We start from the raw sequence: 21,722 nt of genomic DNA, 5'->3' as shown, positions 1-21,722 counted from the left end.
TATGTTTGCTGCAGTTAAATCGCTGGAGGTTGGGGAAACAATAGGAACCTGGGTGCAGGTTTGGCGTCATTAGAATGTGTATGGGGCAAACAAGGAGTATCAGAGTGCTGAGTGCCTGGGATTGCTAATGGGTAAGTGAAGGGCATCTGATGCATTAAGCAGCCCTGAGTGGTTGGTGGTGCAGTTGGGTATGCAGTCCTTTGCAGATGAGGTGTTGTCTTTAGCTTTCTTGTGGCACTGCTGCCAGGTCTTTAAAAACTACATGTGGATTTTTCTGGGACATCTGCTTCAATTAGTTTTGGAGAAACCCATGCCACCCTTCCTCCGTCCCTGTATGACATCTCCATTCTACCTCCAAGACTCCAACAGTGCATCCATGAGTCTCAAAGCCCTCTCTTTTTCACAGTCCTCCATTTGTGCAGGTCCTGCATGCATCCATTGCCTGTACTAGCATCAGCAGTAGATCCCTTCTAATGAAAAAAGCTCCAATTCAATATGGACAGGCTGTCTTTAAAGGAAGTACATTGAGCTGCAGGAAATGCTATCAGTTCCTGCTGAGCACTCAGGCAGCCAGTAGCATTTGCTCCAATATAGTCAATGCCACTAACACAAAAACAGAAGTTGCTGGAAAAGCTCAGCAGGTCTGGCAGCATCTGTGAAGAGAAATCACAGTTAACATTCTGAGGAAGGGTCACCAGACCTGAAACGTTAACTCTGACTTCGCTTCACAGACGCTGCCAGACCTGCTGAGCTTTTCCAGCAACTTCTGTCTTTGTTTCTTATTTACAGCATCTGCAGATCTTACATTTTTATTTAGTCAGTACCACATTCTGGTACATAAGAAGCTAGCACCAAATGCATGTGCTACCTGCCGTCGTGGAAGAGGCATAGGCAAACATAAATCACGACTGCAACAACTGAAAATAGGCCATAATTTTCTTTTTAAATTCCTGAATCTTTTATTGACTTATGCATTAAGGATGATCTCATTATTGTTGTACTTTGTGAATGTAGCTGTGATTATAAAAGTTGTGTTTTTTCAATGTCCCATGACAAAGATTTTCAGATGACAGGCAAAGAGCAGTTAATAAGATTTGTAATGATTCTGGTTGCAGCAGTAATGCACAATTTTGAAATTATTCCATTCCCATAGTCAGCCTGGTATTTGCTCTTCACATAAGAGGTATCATTTGAATGCTTACAGTGGTTCTGTTCCAGATGAGAAACCAGGGAAAGGAAGATCTCCGTGGCTGAGGAATTTCCAGACTTCAGCAGTGACTCTTTCACCAAATAAGACCCTGAGAAACCAGCTACAATTGAAAAGATCAGTCAGTCAAGAACACTATGTGGAAACCTTAGTAGTAGCAGATAAGATGATGGTTGGATACCATGGACGAAGAGACATTGAGCAGTATATTCTTTCTGTCATGAATATTGTAAGTATATTTCATTATTTCACTATTCATTTTACTTTTAAGCACAATTTCCCTTTCACTCCATTTCAACTTTTCCTCTTCCTCTGCATCCAAATCTTTTAAAAAACTAGATACTTGAAGTATAGTACATGTAGTGTGTTCTCAAGTCTATCAAAGGAATCCTTTAAAAATGCTTCTGAACAACATGAGATGCTTTTCCATGCATTCATTGTGATGTTTGTTCATGGGTGAGGTACCAGAAAACTGGAAGGTGGCTAATGTTCTGCTATTATTTAAGGAAAAGCCAGGGAATTATAGACTAGTAAGTCTGCCCTCAGTGGTGGGGATGTTGTTGGAGGGGAAGTCGTTGGAGGGGATTCTAACAGATAGGATCTACATGCATTTGGAAAGCAAGGACTGATTAGGGATGGCCATCCTGGCTTTATGCATAGGGAATTGTTGCTTACATGGACTTTAGCAAGGTCTTAAGTAGGGATCTGCATTGCAGACAGGTTAGTAAGGTTAGATTAAAGGGATCCAGCGAAGCTAGCCAACTGCATACAAAATTGACTTAAAGGTAGAAAACAGTGTGATGATGGATGTTCAGACTGGAGACCTGTGGCCGGCAGTGTGCTGCAAGAATCGATGCTGAATCCACTGTTGTTCATCAATATATAAACAATTGGATGAGAGTATGGGACAAATGGTTAGTAAATTTGTGGATGACATCAAAATTGGTAGTATAGCAGATGGTGAAGAAGTTTATCTAAGAGTACAATGGGATCTTGATCAACTTGGTCAGTGGGCTGAGGAATGGCAAATGGAGTTTGATTTAAATAAGTATGAGATGGTGCATTTTGGTAGGACAAACCAGTGCATTGAGTACAGGAGTTGAAACATCATGTTATGGCTGTACAAGACATTGGTAAGGCCATACTTGGAGGACTGCTTACAGTTGTGTTCACACTGCTATAGGAAGGATATTATTAAAACTGAAAAGAGTGTAAAAAGAATTTGCAAGAATGTTACCAAGATTGGAAGTTTTGAGTTATAAGGAGAGGCTGGATAGGCTGGGACTTCTTTCCCTGGAGCGTAGGAGGCTGAGGGGTGACCATATAAAGGTTTATAAAATATGAGGTGCATAAATAAGGTGAAACGTCAAGGTCTCTTGTTGTACAATTACAACATTTAAAAGGTATCTGGATGTATATATGAATAGGAAGGGTTTAGAGGGATATGGGCCAAATGCTGATAAGTGGGACTAGATTAATTTAGGATATCTGGTCAGCGTGGCCGAGTAAGACCAAAGGGTCTGTTTCCGTGCTGTACATCTCTTTGACTCTATGACTATCTACAAGATGCACTGCAGTAACTCAGCAAAGTTTCTTTGACAGCACCTTCCAAACCCATAACCACTACAACCTAGAAGCACAACCATGTTGTTCTCATGCGAGTTCCCCTCCCAATCACACAACCGTTGGAAATATATTGCTGTTAAAACCAAAATGTCTGAATTATCAAAGCATGAAAGGTGATCACATTACTCACAAATTTCTAATAGGGCATGACAGTGTAGGTACAAATAAAATGTTTCTCAATAACTGGTGAGTTTAGAACTGGAGACATGATTTCAGGGAAATGCCTCTTAGGATGAGATGAAGAGGAATTTCTTTACTTGGGGTGGAATCTTGAGAAAACTTTTCCCCAGAGGGCTCTGGAAGCTCAGTCATTGAACACTGGAGACTAATTTTATCAAGCAAGTGCAGGAAAGTGGAGTTGAGGTGGAAGATCAGCTATCCTCTTATTGAATGCTGGAGTAGGTTTGATGAGCTGAATGGACTATTGCTGTTTTTACCTTAATTAGGGATGGACAATAAATGCTGACCTAGCCAGCAATGCCCACATCCAGGAACAAATAAAGAAACACTCTGCAGCCTCACCCCCTCACTGTACCTTCCAGGTTGTTAAATATCTGCACACTGGTGCAGATTAATAAAATCATTGACCAAAATCCATTTCAAATCTCAAGTTGGGCTGATATTTTACTTTGGTAATCTCACCAATGGTACATGTTAATTGTGATGGATTGTCCATTTCTGTCTCTAACAGTGACTGGGAAAATCAGAGAGTCCTCCCTTCTAAGTGTTTAACATGGGGATGGTAGTGGTGTAATGGTAATGTCACCAGTCTCAGTACTCCAGAAGGAATAGGGAAATGTCATGGTGACACAGGCTCAAATTAACCACAAATCCTACTCAAATCTGGTGGAATTTAAATTCAATTAATGTAGAAATCTGGAACTGACAGTTTGTCCCAGTAATAACACCATGAAGCACCATTGGTACTGGTAAAAATCTATCAGCTTAGCTAACATTCATTTGTGAAGGAAATTTGTTATCCCTATCCAGTAAGGCCCTTACCCCATAAAGACAATGACATGAGGGAGGAGCTGGCCAGAGTCGGTTGGAAGGGGACCCTAGTCAGCAAGATGTTCTACCATCAATGGCAGGAGTTCCTGGGAGTAATTTGGGAAGTACAGGAATTCATCCCAAGGAAGAGGGGAAGGAAAAGTCAACCATGACTGACAAGGGAATCAGGGACAGCGTAAAAGTGAAAGATAAAGCATGCAATGTGGTGAAGATTAATGGGATTCCAAAGGATTATGAAGCCTGTAGAAACTAGCAGAGGCTAACTAAAAATGAAAGAACAGAGAAGAAGATGAAATTTCAGAGTAGCTAGCTAGTTATATTAAAGAAGATTGAAAGATTTTTAAAAATATATATCTATAAGGTAAGAGAAAGGCAAGAGTAGACATTTGACCACTGGAAAATGAGGCTGGGGAACAAATAAATAGCGGAAGAACTGAATAGGTACTTTACCTCAGTTTTCATAGCCGGAGACCCCATCAGCATACCAGAACTTCAAGAGACTCAGGGTCCGAAGCGAGTGTAATGGCCATCACTAAGGAGAAGGTGCTGAGGAATTTGAAAACAATTAAGGTGTTAAAAATCACCTGGTCCAGATAGACTATACCCCAGAGTTATGAAGACAATAGCTGAAGAAATTGTAGAGGTGGTGATCTTTCAGGAATCGCTGGACTCAGGGAGGGTCCCAGAGAACTGGAAAATGGTTACTGTAACACCCCTGTTTTAGAGGAGAGACAGGCAGAATACAGGAAACTATAGGCCAGTTAGCCTGACCTTGGTTGTGAGCAAGATTTTAGATTCCATTATTACAGATGACATTGAAAGTGGATGGTAAAAAAGGGCTGAGTCCTACAGTTTGCATCTAGAAAATCCCTTGCTGCACTGACCATGTTTCAGTCACTGCAAAGGGCACACCAGCCAATGGGAAAATTCCCATTGGCATGATATCGCCCCTAAATGGCCTGAGTTAGCTGTTGCTCTTGTGGGTAACTGTCTCACCACAACCTGGACTCTTTAAAAAATTATGCAGATAGTGCTGGCAAACCATTATCTCAGCAAACAATGGGAATTTCCACACCATCACCTCTGGCAGACTTCCAGATGTGTCCTACATTGTGAAACACTGGTACCGTGAAGTGAGTGGTTAAAGGTGAGACTAAGGATATCACTTTCTAATATTTTAAAAGGTTAGGAGTGGGCATGTTAAATGGTGACTATCATGCCACCCCCAGTTGTCCACCAATCAGCTCATTAAGAGTGTAGATGAATATGTTATCCAATCACAGCCTTTGACACTGGAGTCCCATGTTTCCAGAAGCTGGTAGCCTATCAGAGACTGGCAACCTCTGGTTCTAAAGACTGCCAGTTTTGGCCTACTTTTTGGGGAATGCAGCAGCCAGAAGGTAGTGACCTTTATTTTCTCATCACAAGCTGGGGGTTCACCGGCAGATGGATTGGTTATCCAAGGGATTGTAGAATTGAGGCCCTCCCACAATCCAACAGCAATTCACCACTGGTTTACCCATTGTAAAATTCGTCCCCTTTCTCACCCACTAGAGCACCAGGTGTTTGACCTCTCATGAGTCTTATTTTTTGTGAGATGAGAAAGTCGCTGGTGAACCTTTTTATACAGCAACAAATTACTGAGGTAACAAAAGTTTTTCTCCAGGACAACTTGCTCCATTATTTCCCCTTCTCACCACCTCCAGGGAAGGAAAGTTATGCCACACATGTTTGAGTACCATTTGTAAATGTATTCGCTGTAGAAACTGAAAAATCATTCTTCTGCCCATAATCTATGTACAGAATTGAGATGAGTAAGAAAACCACTTGAATTTGTCTGATAAAAATACTCTTTGCATTCTATTAGTGGGAGAGTGGTTAGTGAGATCAGCCACAGCTCTTTTGGAGGCAAGATTATTTTCAAAGGAACAGGGGGTAGTGAGGTGTCCCAAATGCTTTCATCCTTTTAACTACATTCCTTCCTTTGATAACTTGGGCATATTTAAGGGAACCTGTGAAGAGGAGAGCACTTTTGGTGCATGTATTGAAACTAAGCCTCAACGTACTGTATCTCAAGTTGATGCAAATGGAGCTTTTGAATCTAGCCTTTTTTATTCTAGTCCTCTTCTGGAAGAGTTGGCTTGAATCTTAAAATTTTAGAAAACTCCACTATGAGAAAAAAACTACTTGGGCTATTGCCTTTTAAAGTGAATTTCTTTTTATCACATCCTGGATATCTTCTCACTTGGGAATATCAGAGAATTCTAATTTCCTTCTCCCACCTTAATATCTCTATATTCAACTGGTAAAAATTGAACCATATTCTTCTTAAGGGTGACAATTCATTTCCATCTTAAACCGTTCCTCTTGCCCATTATCTTGTGTAAAGGTTTATTCGAACTGAGGAACTTTCCAGTGTCTGCCTGTTGTTCAAGACTTTTGAATGAACCTCTCAAAGTTAATGTTGATCTTTCTTTGTGCACTTTCACTGTAACATTGTATACTGCATTCTGTTCTGCTACCTGATGTACTTTGTGTAATACAATCTGCCTATAAAGCACGCAAAACAGAACATTTCACTGTATCTTGGTACAAGTGACAACAATGAATCAAAACAAATAAAATATTATTTTAGAGTGAAAGTACATTATATCGCTTGAGTTTTTCTTCCTGTTTTTAGGCCTCACGTTACCCCATCACAGTTCTTCATCTTTTGTAATGTGTTAAATTATTTTTGCTTTGTAAAATGCCTACTTTATGAACCATAATGAAAATTATTGTGGAAAATAGGAACTGAGATTAATTGATTCAATTCACAGTTTTGGGTTTGTTACATCTTGAGCATTTAATACATAAAATTAAATAAAATACATAAAAAAGCATAATTCGTTTGTCAAGGATTGTTATGTAGAGTAGTCGTTTCCAAACTGTAACTAGTTGTCCATATACACCCTGTCATCCTTGATATTACGTCTTACAGCTATCAATCATGCCATTGTATTTTATACATTATACACATATATATTATTTGTATTTCTTAGTCACTGCTTTCTGGTTTTAAAATTGTTGAACATAGGAAATTATTTCTGCTTTTGGTACTTTTACCTCAGTGCTAGACAAAATCAATAATCCAGATCATACGATCTACTGATCTTTGCAGCTTAAAATTAGACAGGTGGGAAGGTGAAAGAACTGAGCATTCTATTGGTGCATGTTACAGATAAAGGGGTGTGTGAGAGACATATAATATAACAGTAAGTGTGGGCTTGTTCGCTAATCAAAATGCACAAAATGCAAGCCAAGCTATGCTTTAACTGCAGATACAAAGTCAGTTTTTCTGCAATATCCTAATTAGTGCTTTAAAACTTATTCTGTGCCAGGGTCAATTGTGAGCCTAGAAGTGTCATCTGGTACCAATTTCATTTTTAAGACTGTTTCTTTCTTTCTTTTGTTTTCTGGAGGTCAGGTTGCCAAACTTTTGCAAGACTCCAGTATAGGAAACATTGTGAATGTGGTTGTAACTCGGCTCATCTTACTCACTGATGACCAGGTAAGAACAACTCTTGTGTGCTCCCTTGTCTTTTGTGTAACCTTTCCAAAAATGTCCTAAACATCCTGTCCTATGGTCCACAAGCATCAGCTCATCCTACGCTCTGCTGTCCATAACATATCTTCATCAGATCTTGCATCTTGAATTTAAAATGCCCTCACTGACCCAGTTCACCAATTGCTTGATTGTAAAATTGGCATTCTCCAGGGACTTGCCTCTCCCTATTTTGTAATCTGTTGTATAAGGTCATGGTTCTGAAAGAGTTAATGTTGAAGGCTACATTAAGCTCCACTCACTCGGATGATGCTGCTTAGATGTGGAGGAGAAATGACAGTATCACACAAGGTACCAACGGAGACAGACATTGCATTTCTCCTTTTCATAATGTTTGTGATTATGGCTAATTGGTAAATGTATCTTGAGGGAACCTTATCACTGGAGACCAACAGAACCTATCCACTTTATACTGAGAGTCAGTGTCTATGCTATGGAACAACACAGCCTCAAAGACAAAAAACAGTGCCCAGTGATGACAAAATAACTTTGGCATCTATTGATCATCTCCAGAATACGCGCAGAAATAGTAAAAAGCCAAATGCTCACTTGTATAAAAAGGTTAGCGCCTTTTTATCTCCTCCTTCAGACAATGTACAACCAATGCAAAAGACATCTGAGTTTTTAAATTATTCCTTCATAGGATATGAACTTTGCTGACTCTGTTAGCACTTATTGCCCATCATTAATTGCCTTTGAACAGGGAGCTATGAGTTGCCTTCTTGAAGGGCTCAATTTCTTTGTTGTAGGTTCATCCACAATGCTATTTGTGTAGGAGATCCAAGACTTTAACCCAGTGTGAGTGAAAGAACAGTGATAAATTTCAAAGTCACTGGCACGAATGAGAAGTTGAGGCCTAAGGTTGATCGACCATGATCTTGATGATTGACGGAGCAGGCCTGAGTGGCTCAGCGGCCGACTTCTCCTATTGCTTATGTTGCCATGTTCTTCAGTCAGGATGGTGAATGGCTTAGAGGGAAACGTGCTGGTGTCCCATGTAGCTGCTGCCCTGGTCCTTCTAGGTTCAAATTAGAATAAGGCTTATTGTCATATGTGTGCAGTGAAAAGTTTACTTATAGCACTGTCTTACGTACAAAATCTTAGCATTAAATTAGAAAAATAAAGAAATAAGAAGTTCAGCATTACAGTCTTTCAAGCAGTCCATACTGAGATCTCCCCTCCCCTCCAGTCCACACTGGGGCCTTCCCTCCAGTACGTGCTGGGTCCTCTCCTCCAGTCTGCACTGGGGCCTCCTGTCCAGTCCACACTGGGACGTCCCCTCCAGTCCATGCTGGAACGTCCCCTCCAGTCTGCACTGGGGCCTCCTCTCCAGTCCACACTGGGACGTTCCCTCCAGTCCGTGCTGGGATGTCCCCTCCAGTCTGCACTGGGGCCTCCTCTCCAGTCCACGCTGGGACGTCCCCTCCAGTCCGCGCTGGGACGTCCCCTCCAGTCTGCACTGGGGCCTCCTCTCCAGTCCACGCTGGGACGTCCCCTCCAGTCTGCGCTGGGACGTTCCCTCCAGTCCACGCTGGGACGTCCCCTCCAGTCCACGCTGGGACATTCCCTCCAGTCCACGCTGGGACGTCCCCTCCAGTCTGCCCTGGGGCCTCCTCTCCAGTCCACGCTGGGACGTCTCCTCCAGTCTGCGCTGGGACGTTCCCTCCAGTCCACGCTGGGACGTCCCCTCCAGTCTGTGCTGGGACGTTCCCTCCAGTCCACGCTGGGACGTTCCCTCCAGTCCACGCTGGGATGTCCCCTCCAGTCCACGCTGGGACGTCTCCTCCAGTTCACGCTGGGACGTCTCCTCCAGTCTGCGCTGGGACGTTCTCTCCAGTCCACGCTGGGACGTCCCCTCCAGTCTGCGCTGGGACGTTCCCTCCAGTCCACGCTGGGACGTTCCCTCCAGTCCACGCTGGGATGTCCCCTCCAGTCCACGCTGGGACGTCTCCTCCAGTTCACGCTGGGACGTCTCCTCCAGTCTGCGCTGGGACGTCTCCTCCAGTCCGTGCTGGGACGTTCCCTCCAGTCCACGCTGGGACGTTCCCTCCAGTCCGCGCTGGGACGTTCCCTCCAGTCCGCGCTGGGACATCTCCTCCAGTCCGCGCTGGGACCTCTCCACCAGTCCATGTTGGGGCCTCCCCTCCAGTCTGCACTGGGGCCTCCCCACCAGTCCGTGTTGAGATCTCCCCTCCAGTCTGCACTGGGATCTCCCCTCTAGTTTGCACTGGACTTCTCCTCCAGTCCACGCTGGGTCCTCTCCTCCAATCTGCACTGGGACCTTCCCTCCAGTCTGCACTGGGATCTCCCCTCCAGTCATGCTGGGACCTTCCCTCCAGTCCATGCTGGGACCTCCCCTCCAGTCTATGCTGGGGCATCCTCTCCAATCCACACTGGGGGCCTCACCTTCAGTTCATGCTGGGGCCTCGCCTCCAGTCCATGCTGGGGCCTCACCTCCAGTCCGGATCGGACCTCATCTCCAGTCCACGCTGGGCCTTGCCTCCAGTCTATGCTGGGGCCTCTTCTCCAGTCCACACTGGGCCCTCCCCTCCTGTTCATGCTGGGGCCTCACCTCCAGTCCAGATCGGACCTCGCCTCCAGACCACGCTAGGGCTTGTCTCCAGTTCTTATATTGCACAACAGATGCAGCCCTGCTTCAGGCACAAAGTTCCGCTGCAGCCCACTGAGTTCCCAAGTCCAGGCTCTGGGCCTACCGAAGTGAGTCCTCAATCCAGGTACTGCCTCCACTATTGCTGACAATGCTCTGGCTTCCCCATGATGTCAGAAGAGAAAGAAAAAGACAGGAAAGGAGAGAGAGACCGAGAGAAGGATATAGCAGGCCTGCAGCATACAAGCTCCAGAGCCCTAACACTCCCTACTCTGCTGTTGCAGCCATTTTCAAATTGCGTTAGAGCAGTATAACTAGGTGCTGACTAGCAAGCATTGTTGAATTTCTGAAGTACATCATCTAGATAATAAATGTTGCTCCTGAGCTTTGGTGTAAGAGAAAGTGTTGAAGAATGTTTGTGGATGTCGTGCCAATCAAGCGGGCTGCTTTGTTCTGAATGGTGTCAGGCTTCTTGTGAGTCATTGGAGCTGCACTCATCCAGGCAAGAGGGAGTATACAGCGCACTCCTGACTTGTGCCTTTTAAGTAGGCTTTGAGGAGACAAGAGGTAAGTAACTCTCGGCAGAATTTCTAGCCTCTGACCTGCTTTGTAGTCATGGTATTCATACAGCTCGTCCAACTTAGCTTCCAGTCAATGGTAACCCCTTAGGATGTTGAAAGTGAGGGACTTAGCAATGGTAATGCCATTGAGTTTCAAGGGGCAATGTTAGATTCTCTCCTATTGGAGATAGCATTTGTGTAGCATGAATGCTACTTGCTACCTGCCACCCCAAACCTAGATATTGTCCAGGACTTGCTGCATTTGGATATGGATTATTTCAGTGTCTGAGGAGTCATGAGTGGGGCTGAACTTAACATAATCTTCAGCAACCATCCCTACTTCTGATCGAAGAAAAGTCATTGTTGAAGCAGCTGAGGGTAGACCTATCCTGAGGAACACCTGTTGTAATGTCCTAGACGTGCGATGACTGACATCCAGCAGTCCCAGCCATCTTCTTTTGTGCCAGGTATGGTTCCAACTAGCAGAGTTTCCCCCCTCATTCCCACAGACTCCAGTATTGCTAGGGTTCCTTGATGCTAAATTCAGATGAATGTTACCTTAATGTGCATAGACTCAGGACACAGTCACAAAGAGGGAATTGCCCTGTCTGCACATCCACAAAAAAAGAGTGTCCAATCAAATTGAAAAGCAATTGCATGGTCCTAAAATCCAGGTTACTGCAAGAAAGTATTTGTTGTAACAGTGCATCTGACTTCCAATGTGAACATTCACAAGGTTAAAGTCCTCCAGTTAAGGTAATGGACCTACAACTGGGTTTTGTGGGAACACAATCCTTCATGAAGGACTTAGAGTCACAGAGTCATAGAGATGTACAGCACAGAAACAGACCCTTCGGTCCAACCTGTCCATACCCAACCAGTTATTCCAACCCAATGTAGTCCTACCTGCCAGCACCTGGCCCATATCCCTCCAAACTCTTCCTATTCATATACCAATCCATATTCCTTTTAAATGTTGCAATTGTACCAGCCTCCACCACTTTCTCTGGCAGCTCATTCCAGACATGCACCATCCTCTGCGAGAAAATATTGCCCCGTAGGTCTCTTTATATCTTTCCCCTCTCACTCGAAAGCTATGCCCTCTAGTTCTGGACTCCCCCACCTCAGGGAAAAAACTTTGTCTATTTATCCTATCCATGCCCCTCATGATTTTATAAACCCACTATAAGGTCACCCTTCAGCCTCTGACGCTCCAGGAAAAACAGCCCTAACCTATTCAACCTCTCCTTATAGCTCAAATCCTCCAATCATGCCAACATCCTTGTAAATCTTTTCTGAACCCTTTCAAGTTTCACAGCATCTTTCCGATAGGAAGATCATAATTGCACGCAATATTCCAACAGTTGCGTACCAAAGTCCTGTACAGCCGCAACATGACTTCCCAACTCCTATACTCAATACTTGACCTATAAAGGAAAGCATACCAAATGCCTTCTTCACTATCCTATCTAGCTGAGACTCCACTTTCAAGGAGCTATGAACCTGCACTCCAAGGTCTCTTTGTTCAGCAACACTCCTGAGGACCTTACCATTAAGTGTATAAGTCCTGCTAAGATTTGCTTTCCCAAAATGCAGCACCTCACATTTATGTATATTAAACTCCATCTGCCACTCCTGCCCATTGGCCCATCTGATCAAGATCTCGTTGTAATCTGAGGTAACCTTCGCTGTCCACTACACCTCCAATTTTGGTGTCATCTGCAAACTTACTAACTATACCGCTTACACTCACATCCAAATCATTTAGATTAGATTAGATTAGATTAGATTAGATTAGATTACTTACAGTGTGGAAACAGGCCCTTCGGCCCAACAAGTCCACACCGACCCACCGAAGCATAACCCACCCATACCCCTACATTTACCCCTTACCTAACACTACGGGCAATTTAGCATGGCCACTTCACCTGACCTGCACATCTTTTGGACTGTGGGAGGAAACCGGAGCACCCGGAGGAAACCCACGCAGACACGGGGAGAACGTGCAAACTCCACACAGTCAGTCGCCTGAGACAGGAATTGAACCCGGGTCTCAGGCGCTGTGAGGCAGCAGTGCTAACCACTGTGCCACCGTGCCGCCCAAAATAAATTATGAAAAGTAGCGGACCCAGCACCGATCCTTGTGGCACTCCACTGCTCACAGGCCTCCAGTCTGAAAAACAACCCTCCACCACCATCCTCTGTCTTCTACTTTGGAGCCAGTTCTGTATCCAAATGGCTAGTTCTCCCTGTATTCCGTGAGATCTAACCTTGCTCCCATGTTCTCCCATGGAGAACTTTGTTGATCGCCTTATTGAAGTCTATATAAATCACATCTACCACTCTGCCCTCATCAATCCTCTTTGTTACTTATTCAAAAAACTCAAACAAGTTTGTGAGACATGATTTTCCACGCACAAAGCCATGTTAACTATCCCTAATCAGTCCTTGCCTTTCCAAATACATGTATATCCTGTCCCTCAGGATTCCCTCCAAGAACTTGTCCATCACTGACATCAGGCTCACTGGTCTATAGTTTTGTAGCTTGTCCTTACCACCTTTCTTGAACAGTGGCACCACATTAGCTGACCTCCAGCCTTCCAGCACCTCACCTGTGACTATCGATGATACAAGTATCTCAGCAAGAGGCCCAGTAATCACTTTCCTAGCTTCCCACAGAGTTCTAGGGTACACCTGATCAGGTCCTGGGGATTTATCCACTTTTATGCATTTCAGGACATCCAGCACATCCTCCTCTGTAATATGGACATTTTTCAACATGTCACCATCTATTTCCCTATATTCTATACCTTCGATGTCCTTTTCCACAGTAAATACTATGCAAAATACTCGTTTTGTATCTCCCCCATCTCCTGCGGCCCCACGCAAAGGCCCGATTTTCCAATGATTTAAAGAGAATTAGAGTCACGCTAAATAGTCCTATAGCAAAAGAATATCAATACAGAACAGAACCATTGTGGAAGAATTGTTAAAACCACCAGATTCCCTGATTTTGTGAGGTCAGACACTTGGAGAGATGGCATATTGGTAAATATAAAAGTAGTTACATGCCCAAAAATATAAATGTTAACTATGGGGGAACAAGACACTTGGAGATATTTTGTAAGTAATGGTCCTGAAAGAGTTAATGGTGAAGATGCATTGAGCTCCACCTAATTTGATGATATCACATAGTCTTTGAATAAGAAAATGGAGTGTAGTGCAAGGTCCTGATGGTTGCAGATGTGTCATCTCTAGTCTTTGTAATTAGACCTAAGTTTCTGTTTGGGTTCTTTAAGTTTTCATTGACTATTTGTTTAATTTTAGCTTTTGTTACAGTGCCCACCAGATACTGTATAACTTGTGTAAGATTTATTTAAAAGAGTAGGAAGGATGCAGCAGTCTGTGGGTAAGTCTTGTTATAATCCCAGCTGGAAAAGTCAGATCCCAGACTGAAATTGACTTGATAGATCATATTATGCTTTTCTTTTATTCAACAAGGTTGTCTTTCACTAACATGCACACACACAATGTTTCACATCTGGTTTTAACAGTAAAACAGAAGCTGATTACACAGGAAAGGCATGCATAAAATAGAATAAGCCAAGCTATTTACATATAGTATGATTGTAAAAATTCCAAAATACAGTAAAAATATGTCAATCCATCTATCCCAATCGTATTCTTTGACAGTACTCAGACATCAGCAAGAATTTCCATTTCTATCTTATCCATATGTCTCATAAATTGTTGCCTTCAACTCCCACTCTTGAGAATCTAATAACCTCATCCTTGACTATTTAAAGAATCGAGATTAGATTTTCTCGGCTTCAAGTAATCCCTTCAGGGTTCTAACCAAACACTTTCAAACTTAAACCCTTACACTGAGATAACATGTATTCTAACTTTTCTGAACTAACTCCTTTCTCTTGTAAATATTGTCTTGTGCATCCCAAATTCAATCAGGACATCTGTGGACTTAAAACTGAAGTTTTCAAGCTATGAGCATTCCCTTAAGCAAAAAGAAAATCTCTTTTCTTTTTCTCGATGCAGTTTTGCAGTCTTTATAGCAGGTAGGATCTGGAAATTATCCTGATTATCAATTTTCAGCCAGATATCTCTGTACAAATAAATGGCTTTTGAGTAAGTTAAAATCATGCCTCATGCATTTTTACATGTTTGCCTATCAATAACATATTGTTATGCCAAATAAATGGGCCTAAACTAAATTATAATTTAACAATTCAGTGGCCCATTCCCAAACAGCATGAAGGATTACTGAAACGCTGAACTCAAACAAACTTCAGACCCAGACTCCTAAATTTGTTTGATCTAGCTGAACCACAATACTATTTATAAATCTTGAATGACCTAACTGATGGTCTATAAACTAACCACTGGAGTCTGCTTAAAAAGCAGCAAGAAACTTAAATGGACGTATGAATTGGCAGCAAGAGTAGACTATCTGGCTTCTTGCTCTGCCATTTAATAAAATCATGACTGATTAGAACATTCCATGCAGTTAGAAGGAGAACAAGTTCCCATAGCACATCTGATTTATTTTGATGAGATCCAAGGTGAGTTTACTTTTGTCCTACAGTTCATCTTTGCTAGTGAGCTACCACTCTAACTACCAGAATCATGTCCAGTTTTCAGAACTGAATGATATAGGGCCAGTGATTCTAAATATGTCTTACTCATCTTACAAAAATACAGAAAATGAATTTTGGTGGATCTTTGGTTTTTGACATTCTCTTTTCTAAATTTGTTCTCTGGCATTGGTGTTGTTGAATTTTTTTTTCCCTTTGAGTACCGTTCTGAAACCATGTCAGAGAAGATAGTTGAGCTTGTGAAAGAAGTAATCTTCTAATTTGCTTACTGTATCAAGATGTATATGCATGTGGTCTTTCTATTCTTGCTCATATTCCTTTGGATAACATAATTTTATCAGATTCTATCAAAGACAGTGAAGCTGACTGACTGGTTCTGGTACTGCTTCTTTTAAGCATTTTGAGTTGACTGTAACAAGACTCCACTACCAGTTTCTGATAGTTGTAATGTCAAAGTTAATGGATGATCAGATTTTGAAGATTCTGTGGTTGGAAGACCACCGTTCCTCCAAATGTGTGAAATCAGTAGTCTCTTCTGATCTCTGTGCTGAATTGTTATCATATGTTAAAATAATTAATGTCAAATGGTATTATTGTTCTGTTCAGTTCTCTGAGCATTCTTCTGAGATCTATGAAGTCTTCTTAATAAGTAACATTTTGTTGATGATTTGGCTTTTGTGCTAGTTGAAATTCTTTAGCATACTGTAGAAATTTAAGAATGATGCTTGGTTTTCTGCTCAGAAGTGAGAAGTGTTGCTTTTGGTCAAGTATTCCTGTTCAATACAGTATTAGTCTACGTATTTTAAGAAGACTCACAACTTACATTTAGTGTTCAATTGTACTCTGCCTGCACCATGCAGTTCTCTATCAGAAGGTTGAAGTTTCATTCTCCTCAACCAAGAGATTGTTTCAGGTTTAAGAGTAATATTCACCCCGATGCTAACGTGCAAGTTAGTTTGATGTCTGTGTGAAGGAGAAAGTGATGCTGGAAATCAGAGTTGAAAGGTGTGGCACTTGAAAAGCATAGCAGGCCAGGCAGCATCTGAGGAGCAGGAGAATCGACGTTTCGGGCATAAGCCCTTCATGAAGGCTGCTGCCTGGCCTGCCTGTGTCAAACCTGCTTCAGATGTTGTCTCCTCTTACCTCTAGAAAAAATTGATTTGTATCTCTCAAAGGTGGCATATCCTCACATAATGTGCATTCTAATAGAAATATGTCTTGGTATTCTGTATTTTCTTCCCAAGGTGCTTGAAGTAAGATATTGACTTCTTTATGCAAATAAGCATGATGGGTTCTGTAGTTCAATAGTTTTTTTTAAGGTTTGAACACTCTCTAGTTATGTTCCCTTTTCTTGCAGTGAAGTTGCATTGACATAATAAAGCTGGATATGATGACTCTTTGACTTATTAATTCCCCATCTGGAATAGTAGATGGGGAACTTTTAACTTTTTTTTTAGTTGATCTATCATGTGATTCTTAGGTGTTGACAAATTCTGGTGAACTTCTTTAAGCTTGGTTGATTTATTGTAACCATCATTTACTGATGCTGTTTATGGATTTCAGCTTGTAATGCTATTTGAATAGCACTTTCCAATGTGAGGTCCTCTTTTCTATGTAACATATCTGAAACAATAGATCAGAAATTTAACAACAATTCTGTTGTGAATTAGTACCAGTTGTAAATTATCATAATCACAACATTCTGAAAATGTGTAAACAATGATAAAGTTGTCAACAGGTTCTCTATGAAGTTGTATGCTTCTATTAAATCCTGCTGTTTATGTTATACAGTTGGTACTTATGTCCATGGAAAATTGTTTCGATAATATTGTCTCTTTTACATTCTGCCCCATCTTAAAAGCATGATCAACTATCAGACTTACAGAATAAAGAAATTAGCTCATTTGTTCTCTGGGATTCTGCTGTAATCCTGATACAATTCTATATTTTTGCAAGGTTTGTGAAGGTTTGTAGCTCAGGTTGAGGTTTAGGGTGTAGGTTTGCTCGCTGAGCTGTAGGTTTGATATCCAGACGTTTCATTACCTGGCTAGGTAACATCATCAGTGGCGACCTCCAAGTGAAGCGAAACTGTTGTCTCCCTCTTTTTATTTATATGTTTGTCCTGGATGGGGTTCCTGGGGTTTGTGTTGATGTCATTTCCTGTTCATTTTCTGAGCGATTGATAGATGGTATCCAGATCTATGTGTTTGTTTATTACAATTCTATATTACATGAATTATCACTTACGTAAAGTTTAATTTAAATTCACTGTCTAAAGTATTTGTGACTCCTAATATTCTTAGATGTATTTTTTTTTCTCCATTGTATTGCATTTAGTATTGTTATTTCTCCAAGTTCAATGATCGCCTTGAAATCTGGTGTAAGATTTCTAAATTTTTTTGTGCAGATAATTTTGTGTTGAGAGTTTTAAACTATACATTCAGCTCAGTAGTATAAATGTTGAATCTTCAGGATGTTTTTTTTTTAGTTGCATTCTAGAAATAAATCTAAAATGAAGCTCTACTCTTAAGAGGTTTGTTGTCTTCATGAAGGTTTCTAAGATCTCTTCTGATTTAATTTGCCAGAATTTTTTCCTTAATTTTTGTTAATTGTCTTATAAACTTCTAAATACATGAGAATTATCCTCCTATTTCTACTGAAAGAAGCACATTTTGTTTCCTCCTGCTGGTGTTATTTTATGCCTTTTTCCCAATTTCTGAGTGATTGTTCACATACTTTTTAACAACATGGAGAATCCCTCGTGCTTTCTCTGCTGCTCTTCCTGACAAGTTTAAATGATTTCATAAAGCTTTTTCCACTCGTCCATAACCCAGCCCTGTGACCACTTGCAACCTGCACCCCCACACCCCCAAGATAGCTCACCTGTGCTAGTCCATGATGATTTTACATCTCATCCGTCGTCTTCCTAGTGATGCTGCTCAGTAATGAGAAAGTACTGGCCTCTCTCTGCAGCCCCACCTCCAACAAAAAAAGCTTAGTGTTGGAGACAGTTTGGAGCTTTCTAGTTGGGAGACTCACTGAGACTTCATTTTGGGGCATTCCCAAAAAGGGATGTCCTGTGCTGTTCTCCTGCTTGGCAACTAACAAGTGAGATTCCCAACCCTTCCAGAAATTACCAATGTGTTTCATTTTTGTTTAAGACTCTGATTCTATTTACTTGAACATTTCATTTTCATAGAATCAAAATACCACTGAAAGATAGCATTTAGAATTCTGAAATTTATTTTATATGAGATTTTATTTTATTGGTCATTTAGGATATTGTCTTTTATTTTCACATTTTAGCCAAATTTGGAAATAAATCACCATGCTGGCAAATCACTTGATAGTTTCTGTAAGTGGCAGAAATCCATTCTTTCCCGCAATGGTAACGGAAATGCTATCCCTGACAATGGAATCGCTCACCATGATAATGCCGTGCTTCTCACCAGGTAGGTCACCTGTCCTAAAAATATTTGAATTTCAATCTTGACAAAATTTTGACTGCAAAAAGTAATTTCCCCTGTAATACATGTATTTTATCACTTTTTTAATCGAGGGTATCATTGCATACTCTGCATATTTGTTTAAACGTTGATTTTTGAGACAGGTTTTAATTATGGGAGTGACTTTTACGCAGGTAATGTTTTTGAGAAAGTAACATGATTTGGGCCAAACGAAATTGCACCGAAATAAAATTGAAATGAACTCTAAAGAATTGTTGTTGACCCAGCCTTTCTGATGGTCAGGTAGTTCCTGGAGCAGTGGAGGTTTGCGTTGTTCATTGGGACTGTAGAGAATTCCCAATGTAGCTAAATCTGAAGGAATTGTCTGGGAAGTTGAATTTTCTAAAAAGCCATTCTCCTGTGACTGGAAGCTGCCAAAAAAGCTTATTAATGACAAACTCTTCAGAGAGTTCCAACTCATTTAAGCTTAACAGTCACCAAGGAAAAATTAGCAGATTAAACACCTAGTCCAATTCCTGGATAACTAATTAACTATGCCTTTACTCCACCACTGATCCCTCCAAAACCAAACCCTCAGCACACCCACAATCATAGTCCCTCACCCACACCCCTTCCCTCGACCGACACTACCACCTGACCCAACAGTGATCACTCCATTCAACAAAAGTCTTTGCCTCCTCAAATCTACACTAAACAATCAACCACTTACCTGGCACCCTAACCCTCTCACTGACCGAGTACCCTAACCCTCTCACTTACTGAGCACCCTAACCATCTCACTTACCGAGCATCCTAACCCTCTCACTGACCGAGCACCCTAACCCTCTCACTTACTGAGCATCCTAACCCTCTCACTTACTGAGCACCCTAACATTCTCACTGACCGAGCACCCTAACCCTCTCACTTACTGAGCACCCTAACCCTCTCACTTACTGAGCATCCTAACCATCTCACTTACCGAGCATCCTAACCTGCTCACTTACTGAGCATCCTAACCCTCTCACTTACTGAGCACCCTAACATTCTCACTGACCGAGCACACTAACCCTCTCACTTACTGAGCACCCTAACATTCTCACTGACCGAGCACCCTAACCCTCTCACTGACCGAGCACCCTTACCCTCTCACTGACCGAGCACCCTTACCCTCTCACTGACCGAGCACCCTTACCCTCTCACTGACCGAGCACCCTTACCCTCTCACTGACCGAGCACCCTTACCCTCTCACTGACCGAGCACCCTTACCCTCTCACTGACCGAGCACCCTTACCCTCTCACTGACCGAGCACCCTTACCCTCTCACTGACCGAGCACCCTTACCCTCTCACTGACCGAGCACCCTTACCCTCTCACTGACCGAGCACCCTTACCCTCTCACTGACCGAGCACCCTTACCCTCTCACTGACCGAGCACCCTTACCCTCTCACTGACCGAGCACCCTTACCCTCTCACTGACCGAGCACCCTTACCCTCTCACTGACCGAGCACCCTTACCCTCTCACTGACCGAGCACCCTTACCCTCTCACTGACCGAGCACCCTTACCCTCTCACTGACCGAGCACCCTTACCCTCTCACTGACCGAGCACCCTTACCCTCTCACTGACCGAGCACCCTTACCCTCTCACTGACCGAGCACCCTTACCCTCTCACTGACCGAGCACCCTTACCCTCTCACTGACCGAGCACCCTTACCCTCTCACTGACCGAGCACCCTTACCCTCTCACTGACCGAGCACCCTTACCCTCTCACTGACCGAGCACCCTTACCCTCTCACTGACCGAGCACCCTTACCCTCTCACTGACCGAGCACCCTTACCCTCTCACTGACCGAGCACCCTTACCCTCTCACTGACCGAGCTCCCTAACACTCTCAATTACTGAGCACAAAAACCCTCTAACTAACCAAGCATCCTAACACTCTCACTGACCGAGCACCCTAACCCTCTCACTGACCGAGCACCCTAACCTTCTCACTTACTGAGCACCCGAAACCTCTCACTTACTGAGCACCCGAACCCTCTTACTTACCGAGCACCCTAACCCTCTCACTGACCGAGCACCCTAACCCTCTCACTGATCGAGGACCCTAACCCTATGACTTACCGAGCACCCAAACCTTCTCAATTACTGAGAACGCTAACCCTCTCACTGACCGAACACCCTAACCCTCTTACTGACTGAGCACCCTAATGTGCTCATTTACTGGGCACCCTAACACTCTCACTGACCGATCACCCTCACCCTCTCACTTACCGAGCACCCTAACCCTCTCACTTACTGAGCACCCTGACCCTCTCACTGACTGAGCACCCTAAACCTCTCACTTACCGAGCACCCTACAACTGTCACTTACCGAGCAGCCTAACACTCTCACAGTCCGAGCACCCTAACATTCTCACTGACCGAGCACTCTATCCATTTCACTGATCGCGCAACCAAACCTTCTCACATACTGAGCACCCTAACCATCTCACTTATTAGCGTCCTAACCCTCTCACTGACCGAGCACACTAACCCTCTCACTTACTGAGCGCCCTAACCCTCTTACTTTCCGAGCACCCTAACGGTCTCACTTACCGAGCACCCTAACCCTCTCACTGACCGAGCACCCTAACCCTCTCACTGACCGAGCACCCTAAACCTCTCACTGACCGAGCACCCTAACCCTCTCACTAACCGAGCACCCTAAACCTCTCACTGACCGAGCACCCTAAACCTCTCACATACCGAGCACCCTAACCCTCTCACTTACCAAGCACCTTAACACTCTCACTGACCGAGCACCCTATCCATTTCACTGATCGAGCATCCTAACCTTCTCACTTACTGAGCACCCTAACCTTCTAACTTATTAGCACCCTAACCCTTGCACTAACCGAGCACCCTAACTCTCTCACTGACCCAGCACTCTAACCCTCTCACTGACCAAGCACTCTAACCCTCTCACTGACCGAGCACTCTAACCCTCTCACTTACCGAGCACCCTAACCATCTCACTGACCGAGCACCCTAACCCTCTCACT

At 43.1% G+C, this 21,722-nt stretch overlaps 1 protein-coding gene across 1 annotated transcript in view; it reads left to right on the top strand.

Annotated features, from left to right (window-relative positions):
• Window positions 1-21,722, top strand: part of LOC122565296 (A disintegrin and metalloproteinase with thrombospondin motifs 6-like) — a 149,676-nt gene that overhangs the window by 24,048 nt on the left and 103,906 nt on the right. The window contains exons 4-6 of the mRNA XM_043721104.1: window positions 1,219-1,436; window positions 7,311-7,394; window positions 18,533-18,678. Coding sequence (XP_043577039.1) covers window positions 1,219-1,436; window positions 7,311-7,394; window positions 18,533-18,678 — 448 coding nt within the window. The remainder of the gene's footprint in view (window positions 1-1,218; window positions 1,437-7,310; window positions 7,395-18,532; window positions 18,679-21,722) is intronic.

Source organism: Chiloscyllium plagiosum, chromosome 31, assembly GCF_004010195.1.
Source record: "Chiloscyllium plagiosum isolate BGI_BamShark_2017 chromosome 31, ASM401019v2, whole genome shotgun sequence".
Taxonomy (NCBI): domain Eukaryota; kingdom Metazoa; phylum Chordata; class Chondrichthyes; order Orectolobiformes; family Hemiscylliidae; genus Chiloscyllium; species Chiloscyllium plagiosum.
The sequence above is the reverse complement of the archived record's forward strand: the minus strand, read 5'-3'. Positions and strand labels throughout refer to the sequence as shown.